The sequence below is a fragment of the Natrix helvetica genome, assembly GCF_964273705.1.
Source record: "Natrix helvetica genome assembly, chromosome: 1".
Lineage (NCBI taxonomy): Eukaryota > Metazoa > Chordata > Lepidosauria > Squamata > Natricidae > Natrix > Natrix helvetica.
This window is the reverse complement of record NC_138548.1, coordinates 7,922,804-7,933,042: the sequence shown is the minus strand read 5'-3', so window position 1 is coordinate 7,933,042 and position 10,239 is coordinate 7,922,804. Positions and strand designations below refer to the sequence as shown.

Genomic DNA, 10,239 nt, shown 5'->3' with positions numbered 1-10,239 from the left:
TAAATATGAGCCAGTTGCTAAGCATCCAAATTTTGATCAGGTGACAACAATCGTGTGAAAAACAGTCATAAGTCACTATTTTTCAGTGCCGTTTTAACTTTGAACGATCACTAAAAGGGATGGTTTTAACTGAATTACATTCTTGCAGGTCATTAAGTGCCCAGATCCCAGCAACTAGATGTATGAAATCTATAGGGTTTCCTGCCTAGGCAGGGGGTTGGACTAGAAGACCTCCAAGGTCCCTTCCAACTCTATTGTATTGTATTGTATTGTATTACTGAAAGAAACAGGATAGCAGACAAACTCAAAATTATTTCAGCATTCAAGAAGGCACATGATCTTTTTGATAGGAAATGTATTTTATTTTGAGAACTTCTGTTTGTACAAAATTAGCATAATTCAGAAAGGTAAAAAAAAGTTGCTTTCTTCTGAACATTATTACAGATTTATAAAAATGCAAAAAACAAGTATATTGTTCCAGTCTGTTAAAACGTGAAGAGTGATTTATTTCATAACCCTGGTTTGTTTATTATGCTGAGGTATTCACTGTAGAGTATTGCGACTGTTGAGGCGAGAAATAACTGACCCTTGAATATATAGTCAAGATTCTCCATTCAAAAACTAGTTACATATCTAGTTTCTCATCCTAAGCAAAACTAGGAAATTCAGAATTAGCAGGTTAAGAAACACGCATGCGGACTGCAAGATGATCATCTAAAACTAAAGATACAGAATGATAATATTACAGTTGATAATTCCAAGAACAAAACTTTCCTCTGGCAGCTTGGGAGTTCGGTCTATTTTTTTTTAGAAGAGGATTCAGAGATCAGTCTGATCAGCAAAGAGGACCGTTAAATTGTCCTTTTCAATGGCTTTTATATGTTCCCATTAAGACACCACAAAAATTAGGAAGCAGCACCTGGCTGGTAAATACAGAGGTAGCCGTTTTGCATAAAGGCTCTTAAGACAAACGGTTGATATGGAAGAACTGTTGCTTTTAAAAACAAAAACAAAAAAACAATACACACAAATAAAACAATGGAGTCTCGACACAACTGAAGGAAAAAAGCCGAAGCCCAAGCCGCATTACACAGAAGCACACCAAAAATGCTGCTTTAAAAACAGCTATAACTTCAAACGTATGGCCCTGGATCCATTGCTTTAGGAGATTGTGCTAGCAATTGAGCTACATACAAGATTTGATTTGCGAGAGAATGGCTTCGCTCCAATTTAATAGCAGGTTTCTGACAAGCAATGTAAGGTTCCCTTCGACCTATGCTCCGATCCGTAAACGTGAATTGGAAATGCTACCAAAATAATATAAGCAAGTTCCTCAATCTTAGCACTTTTTTTGGGAGGGCGGGGGGCTTGGGAAGGGGGAACGGAGACAGAAGTTTTTCCAAAAGGTTATTTATTTAAATAAAACCCCACCAAAATCACACACGGTTTTTTTTCCCCCCGAAGGGGCAAGATGGACTAAGCTCCAAAAAAAAAAAAAAAAAGAAACGGAAATGAGAAGTGCTTTACAGAATCACCGTCCGTTGCCGTAACCTGGGAAGAGCTGAATGAGAAGATCCTGCAAGGGTTGGTTGACTTCCATCGTGTAGTTTTTGCCCAGATCGTAGCGGCAGGCTGGGCAGCTGTAGACTTTGGCTCGAAAAGATCGATCCAGGCAATCCTGGAAGGAAATGGACAAAAGCGAACAATGGGACTTACGCTTAAACAACAACTCTGATCAAACCTAATCCTCCTCCCGGAGAAGATTTGGGTCCAAAGCAGATTAAAAATGTAAATCCAGTGGAACAAATCACTTTAAAAGTTTAATTGTGGAGGTTCGATGGGTAAGCTGGAGAAGCAGGGGTGGAGGAGAGCGGGATTAAGCTTCGAGTGCCACTTTTGTGTGAAACGTTTATTTTATTTTTTTATTTTAAAAGATTGTGGCGTTTAGCGCACAAGTATGTGTGCGTGCTCTCTCTCCCCGTTTTGGCACTTGGTGCCCAAAAGGTTCACCAACACGGGCCTAAAGCCTCTAGGTTCCCACAAGCGATCTGAGTCCAGCCTGCCTTGAATCCAATTGACTCTTACTTAACCCCAATTTAGTGCTGACCGTTAGTTGACCACATTCTTGTGAAGGCTGGAGCAATAAATCATCTTAATGTGTAGCCACAATTCTTCACACTTCCTCTCTAATTAAGACACCAGAGAGCAGGCAGGTGTTCCTCGGATGAAAACTTACCTGTAAAAGGGCAGGTCTGTTATGCAATGGAAGAGACCAGCAAAATCAAAGTGGGGAACCCAGGTTTGATTAATAATCCCAGCAAAAAAAAAAAAAAAGTGATAAAATCAGGCGCGGCTCACTTAATTACCACACCACACCGTGAGGAAAGTTGTGGAGTGAATCACGGCCCTCCTGCCCTGCCTACCCTAGAGCTGCTGAAGCAAACCCCCGGAGCCCCTCTGCAGGCAAGCATGAAATATGACAGCTGCTCACCTTACATACGTTGTGCTGGCACACGGTGGTGATTGGTCGGAAAACCACCTCTTGGCAGCAAATGCACAGGAAGGTTTCCTCCAGTTTGCTCAGGAATTTCTGCCAGGAGAGAGAAATAAGGTAGTTAATCCCCAGCCTCATCCCTAACCCAGGAAATGTTCCTCTGGGCACCCTGGCCTTGGAGAAGCATGCTTGCCTCCATTACTACAAAGAAAACTGGTCATTTGCATCCCTTTAGTGGGTTGTTAAGGCCACCTGGAGGTTTATCTCTGTCCTCAGGGTCACCTGAGTGGTGCAAATGGGTGGGGAGTCTTCTTGGAACTGCTGAAAGGACTGTTGTTGTAGACTGGAGGTAGAGGATGCCGTATCCATCCCCCTCTGTTGAGAGAGGGCTGATCAATTTTGACATAGGTGGCCTCTTTGATACCTCTTTCAAACCAAGAGTCCTCTGTCCCAAATTCTATGATGTGCCATGCGTTGGTGGTTGTGTCACTTCCCAATTTGCACCGCTCAGGTGACCCTGAAGACACAGATAAACCTCCAGGTGACCTTAATGACCCACTAAAAGAAATCAAATGACCAGCTGTCTGCAAGGAATATAAATCCTTCCATTCCCCATCATCCAATGAGAGCTGAAGAAGCTTCTTGGATGAGAAGCGAAACGTCTTCAAAAAGAAAAAACAAGGAAGTCCAGTTGACTCCTGAAAAAAGAACCTTTGGGACAACCATGATTTAGATGACTGAGAATCTCCATAGATACAAAGAGAACTGTGTTATCTTCGCGGTGTAGTATCATCTAATAACCATTTGTTCAGTGGCCATTCAAAGTTACAATGGCACTCAAAGCCACTGACTTACAACCGAACTGAGCGTCCGCTCCAGAGACTTTGGCACTTAAGGATCTGAGCAAGTGGGACTAAAGAGCATAAACAGCCATTTCAACATAGGAGGAAATGACAGAGAAGGCAAGCCCTCAGCACATCTGGATGGTCGTTTCAAGAGGCTCCCGATTAATAAGCGGCTGTGCCCTTGTGACAGAGCCGAGGTTGAGACAGCGGAGCATGTCCTTCTATTTTGCCCTATGTATAGTGCGGACAGATAAAGGTTACTGTCTCTTCCTGAAATCATCCCTCCTGGTCCTGATGGCTGTGATTTGTTTGTGCATTGCCTTGGGGATGTCTCCTCGTACATCACCTCTCAGGTTTCCAGGTTTTTCTTGAGAGCTGTGACCATTAGAGGAGAGAGCTGTAACCTCCCTTAATTGGGCTTTTGGTGACTGGCTGCTGTGTCTCTTTTGTACTGTACGTGTTTTGGTCTGTGACTGTAAATAAAGTATTATATAAATGAGAGAAGGCAAGCAAGCTGCCCAGGGCCATTTCACCAAAGGAAAAAGAACTAAAAACAGAGCACTGTTTTTCCCCCTGGGGAATCCTTGTTCTATAAGCTTGTTTCCTTGCAGATGTTTCATTACCCAACTAGGTAACATCATCAGTGTTAGAAGGGAATGGGGTCTGTGGTGGAGAAGAGGAGAAGGATGAAGGGGTTCTTGGGGCTCTCTGAGCTTGGTTGTTTTCTTGGTTCAGAGCCTAATCATGTTCCCTTCAACAAAAGCCTAATCAAGGAACCACCATATTATCCATGCAATATCGGGTTTTCAATTCAATTGTACTGAATGTGAAGAATGTGTATTTGCACTTTATTTTTATAGTTATAATGTACACTGAAGATGGCTTTTAATTTCATTGTACGGGGTGCAATGACCATAAAGTAAACTTAAACCAGGACCATCCCTCACTAACACTGACAGGACAAGGTACTCTATATAAACAGGCAGCAAATCCCACTTCCTTCTAGCCCCGATGATGTTACCTAGCTGGATCATGAGATGTGTGCAAGAAAACAACTAAGCTCAGAGAACACCAAGGATCCTCCAGTCCTCCTTCTCTTCACAAACCTCACTCCCTTCTGAAACTGATGACGTTACTAGTGGGGTCATGAAACGCTTGCAAGAAAACAACTCAGCTCAGAGAGCACCAAGGATCTCACCGTTCAACCCTGAGCTACAAATATTCTCTCTTCCATTGGTTTTCTCCCTGAGTGGTAAATTCATTTATAGGCAATTCAGGCTCTGATGGGCTTTTGCGACAATGCTTTCAAAATCATTTCCCCCCACTGCTACGATCCCGTCGTTTCATTCCACAGCACTTGAAGAGCAGGTCACCTCCAAAACCAAGCACAACAACCTGTGACCATCAGTTAATGCTCTCTCTACGTACCGGTCCTTCCTTAAGGGCTTCTAGTGCTTCATTCCACAACTTGGTGTTGGCTTCATCGTCTTTGATAAGAGCCTTCTGCTGGGGAGTGAGTTTGTAGACCTCAACTTTAGTTTTCTTTGGGGTAGTGGCAGGAGACGCACAAAGGTCTGAATCGTTTCCTGGAAAAGTGCATAACCACACAGAATTTATTTTATCATCCATCCATCCATCCATCCATCCATCCATCCATCCATCCATCCATCCAAGAGACTTCAAAATGTTATGTGGGCAACACAGCTCAAGATTATTTACCGGATTTCCTTTTCCTCTTCCCTTGAACTGGGGATTCTTCTTCTATTTTCTTGCTATTTTCTTTATCTTTGTTTGCAACGGCTTCCAGGTACCCTTCGGGATACTAAAGCAGGGATGATGGAAGAAAATGAGTTGCGACACAACTGCTGTCTATTAACATGGCGGAGGGCTGCTCATCGCTGCCCTTTACAAGACACACACACACACACACACACACACACACGTACCTGCATGATCAGGCCAAGTTTCTTCATCCTCTCTTTGCCTTCTCTGGTCCAAGGGGCTGGCTCTTCATCGTCTCTTTTGAGCATGTAACGCCAAACCAAGAAGCCAGATTTCCCTGTTTCAGGCCAATATTTAACTACCTTTAAAAGGGAACAGAGAAACAGGTTTCTGTTCCAGTTCCAGTTTGGTGTAGCGGTTAAGGTACAAGGCTAGAAATCAGGAGACGGTGAGTTCTAGTTCTGCCTTAGGCATGAAAGCCTGCTCGATGACTTTGGGCCAATTATGAAGCGATGGTGAGTTATAATCCCCTCTTAAGCATGAGAAGTGGCTGGGTAACTTTGGGCCTATCACTAGGAGACTGTGAGTTCTAATCCTGCCTTGAGGCATGAAGGCCAATTGGGTCACTTTGGGCCAGTCCTTGGTCTCAGCCCAACCCAGGATATTTGTTGTCGGGAAAAGAGAAGGAAGTAGAATTAGGTGTGTGTAACGCCTGAGTTATTTATAAAAATAATAAAGATGGGATATTAAAAAAATAGAATAAATAAAGTAGAAAAAAATGAAATAAAATGCCCAGGTGTAACACCTCCTTTCCCAAAACTTTGGGGCCCTATTTGGAAGCCAACCCAATCTTACCTTATAGATCCCATCGTAACGATTTCCATCTGTGGGGGCATATTTGCTGTATCGGCCTCCCTTCATGTTCCGCACCACTCGAACCGGTTTCCCGGCTCGCCAGTCCTTGGCTTCCGCACCCTCTTTATCGTTAATCGGTGCACTGCAGTTCAGCGCCAGAGCTCTGCCAACCGGGAAAAGACAAAGGGGCTTGAAGGGTCTTTCCTGGGGACTCTGACCCTCCCTTCTACTGGTAGTCCTCAGCTTATTCGTTTAGCAACCATTCAAAGTTATGACACTGAAAGTTATTTACAACCAGCAACCAATCACTTCACCATCACCAAGCCATATTATAAAGTGGCATTATCACGTGAAAATACATTACGATGCCTTGGTAAGAACACACTGCAATCCAATTTTGGTCATGATATAAAAAGATGTTGAGACTCTGAAAAGAGTGGAGAGAAGAGCAAAACAACACGACTGGAGGCTGGTTGCAGGAATTGGACGTGTCTAATTTAATCCAAAGAAAGACCCGGGGGTGGGGTGGGGGGCGATATGACAGTAGCATTCTAATATTTGAGTGGCTGCAACAAAGAAGAGGCAGTCAAGCTCTTCTCTAAAGCATCTGAGGGTAGGACAAGAAGCAATGGGTGGAAACTAATCAAGGAGTGAAACAACCAGGAACTAAGGAGGAATTTCCTGACAGTGAGAAAAATTAACCAGTGGAATGGCTTCCCTCCAGAAATGCAAATGCTCCCTGGAAGTTTTTAAGAAAAGATTGGATAATCATTTGTCTTGCAATGTATGGGGTCTCCTGCTAGACCTGGGGGTGGGCTAGAAAACCTCCAAGGTCCCTTCCAGCTGTTATTCTGTTATGATGAAAATATGGATGCCTGGCAACCAGCATATATTTATGGATATACCGCATTTTTCAGAGTATAAGACGCATCTTTTTCCCTCAAAAAAAAAGAGGCTTAAAATCTGGGTGCGTCTTATACACTGAATACAGCATTTGTTTGCCTCTTGAAACCCCTCCCCTTCACCAAAATGGCCATGCATAGCTTGTAGGAGGTTTTCAGAGCCTCTGGGGGCTGGGGAGAGCAGAAATGAGAAAACAATGGGCCGTTTTTTTGCTCAATTGTGCCCCCCTCAACCCCCAGGAGCTCTCTGTAAGCTTCCTAATGCCCTTTTTTGACAAAAAATGGGCCTGTTTTCACAAAAAATGGGCCGTTTTTTGCTCATCTATGCCCCCCCCCCCTACACCGGCAGGAATACTCTACAAGCATCCTAAGGTCTATTCATATCCTTGGGGGGGGGGGGGGACTGGCCTTTTTTGTGAAAAACGGGCCATTTTTGGGAGGTTTGCAGTGTGCAAAAACTTTTTTTTTATTTGCCTCTTCAAAACCCTTGGTGCGTCTTATACTCCGAAAAATACGGTAGGTATATCCTGAATGGACATTCTTCAACCTTGACAATTTTAAGACATGTGGACTTCAACTCCCAGAATTCCCCAGCCAGCATGACAGGGGAATTCTGGAAAGTTCACTAGTCTTAAAATTTGTCAAGATTGAGAGATATTGATTTAGTCTTAAGGTGAACATTTATAAGCATTAGATACATAATTTACCAGCTATTTGGTTGAGTTACTTTCCAGTTTTATTTGGAGAGCTATCTCTTACACTGGTGGACATTCATGAAGAAAGAACATTCAATTTTTTTCCCATTTATGTGCTCTCTAAAGAGTTTGAGGCCCATGCAGGATTCCAATAAGACAAAGCAGGTGTGAATGGCACAGTATCAGTTATATACTGCAAAAATACCCTCTCCAAAGTAAGGTATGAAAATTTAATAGACCCTCCCTGATGCAGACAAACTACTAAGCATCCACTGAATTATAAATGCAATTCTGAAAACCACTCGGAGATATCAGACATGTTTAGCTTCATTCACTCCCCGTCTTTTGCAGAAATCCTTGGCGGTTCCTCCTCACCTGTTCATTTTTGTAAGTTTTTGATCGCAAGACTGTTCAGCTGTCCGCTTGTTCCCTGAAAGGTCACGGCCTCCGCTCCCCGTGTAAGTGAAAGAATTTCCGTGATCCTGAAATATATTCAGATCGTTCAATCCGGGGGACTCAGCTGGTCACTTGAGTACATGAATAAGTTGATTTTGGCACTTAAAAATACTGAAATCTTTCTCCAACGTGGCATAATTCATGATTTGCTTGACAAACTACTCAGGGTTCTTCCAAATGTGAACATTTGCAAAGAAGCTTTTGACCCTGAGTTCTAGCTTTGCGACACGGCACTTTAATCAATAGTCCTCAACTTACGACCAATCGCTTACCAATCATTCCAAGTTACAACAGACACCCCCAAAGCTACTTACGGCCGTTTCAAAGTTGTGGTGTTGGTTCCTTCCCAAGGACACATGACCACATTTTCGGTAGTCAGCAGCCAACCAGAGTTTATGCCCCTTTGCTCTGTCCCATGGTCACATAACTAGGAATTACAGTAGTTTTCCTAAAACTGGCTTCTGGTTTCTGGCAAAAACAAGCCCATACCAAACAAGTGGTTCGCTTAACAATTGTTGCAAAAAAGGTAATAAAATCCAGTCGAGGTCCATGGTGGTCTGCTTTAAAAGTGTCATGACTTACGACTGTAATTGCCAGGCTTAATTACGGTTGTAACTCGAGGACTACCTGTATCTAAAATTATTCTTCTCATATCAATACAGATAAATAGCCTTTGGCCTCAACATTATATATTTTAGGCCCAGTAAAGACAATCAATTTTATTATACATGCTTAAAACCACAAAGATGCAACACGTTATATATTCCTTGCAGGCAATGTCTTTACGGCAACTTTTATGCCTCAATTGTTCTTTTTGGGGATGGGGGAAGACCCAAGGAAGCAAAAGTGCCGCTTCCCACTTTGGAAGACCTCAAACCAGACCTGATTAAGCTTTCTCAAACTCAACAACTTTTAAGATGTGTGGACTTCAGATCCCAGAATCCCCCAAGCAACAGCAGCAACTGTGAGGGACTGTTCTTTCAAACTTGCTCTTAGCAAGTAACCCAAAAGATTCTGTTTAACTTCTGTACTGTATTTCTTAAAGGTAAAGGTTCCCCTTGCACATATGTGCTAGTCGTTCCTGACTCTAGGGGGCGCTGCTCATTTCCGTTTCAAAGCTGAAGAGCCAGCACTGTCCGAAGACCACTGTCTGTGGTCATGTGGCCGGCATGACTAAACACTGAAGGCACACAGAACGCTGCTACCTTCCCACCAAAGGTGGTCTCTATTTTTCTACTTGCAGTTTTATGTGCTTTCAAACTGCTAGGTTGGCAGAAGCTGGGACAAGTACCGGGAGCTCACTCTCTTACGCCGTGCTAGGGATTCAAACCACCAATCTTTCTGTATTTCTTAAATTTATTTTAATCCCAATTGTGTGTCACATACGTGCACAGCCCAGAGTGTGTTACAACTGAAGCAGCATCTCAGCCCAGTAAACCAGGAGCTAGTCCAGGAGGAGGCCATTCTGCTTCATCTCCAGAACCAACACGTCACAATTTAACTCCAACTAATGCAGACCTGAGCAATCTTAACAGGCAAAGGAGCCCACCTGAGCATTTAGTTCTTAAATCAGTTTTCCTTGACCCAGAGAACCAATTTCAGAGTTGGACTTGTATACTAAGCAGAAACTCAGGGGAAATGGCATCATCGGTTGCTAGTTTAAGAGGTGATCAAGGGAAGAAACATCAGCAGAAAAATCACAAAACTAGGTTATATTGGGATAGTTACCTAAGCTAAGGGCTTTCATGATGGCTCAGAGACAAACCATTTAGTTCTGTAATTATTTAACAATTAATTTTTTGAACCAAGTAATCAAATTCAACCAATTAATTTAATTGAAATACAATCATCTCGTTGGCTTTGGGACTTCTGGTAAAGAGGAGAGCAGCACTGAGAGATGTAATAATGTCACTTACTACATCATCTTCGTATCCGCCCGCCAGGACCAAAGAATAGGCTCCATCGGTGCTCCGGCCGTGAATCCCCGCAACATGGGGCCGGTGGACGCCCGACTCGCTCACCTGAAGGAATAAAGGCAGGTCACATATCAAAGTTTTAGCGCAGGGGTCCCCAACCTGTGGGACTCTGCCCACTACTAGGCTGTGACCTCTTGACCACTGGGCTGTCTGAGTGGCTGGCCAGTGTACACACGCACGCACACATTGCAATCGTGATAGCGTCACAACAAGCGATGGCACTCTAAAAGTTACAGTGCTGGCCAACAAGGTAAAGTTTTCCCCTTGTATTCCCTTTTCCTTCAGGCTCGAACC

At 43.4% G+C, this 10,239-nt stretch overlaps 1 protein-coding gene across 5 annotated transcripts in view; it reads right to left on the bottom strand.

Moving 5' to 3' along the window:
* Positions 1–340: 340 nt before the first annotated feature.
* The window catches only part of UHRF1 (ubiquitin like with PHD and ring finger domains 1), a 36,261-nt gene continuing 26,362 nt past the window's right edge, over positions 341–10,239 (bottom strand). For all 5 annotated transcript variants that reach the window (XM_081937127.1, XM_081937125.1, XM_081937128.1 and 2 more), the window contains exons 10-17: positions 9,886–9,990; positions 7,889–7,995; positions 5,917–6,079; positions 5,286–5,423; positions 5,059–5,161; positions 4,768–4,925; positions 2,492–2,590; positions 341–1,678 (exon numbers count right to left, since the gene is read on the bottom strand). In XM_081937127.1, the coding sequence (XP_081793253.1) occupies positions 1,532–1,678; positions 2,492–2,590; positions 4,768–4,925; positions 5,059–5,161; positions 5,286–5,423; positions 5,917–6,079; positions 7,889–7,995; positions 9,886–9,990 (1,020 nt within the window). In that variant the 3' untranslated portion in view covers positions 341–1,531. The remainder of the gene's footprint in view (positions 1,679–2,491; positions 2,591–4,767; positions 4,926–5,058; positions 5,162–5,285; positions 5,424–5,916; positions 6,080–7,888; positions 7,996–9,885; positions 9,991–10,239) is intronic.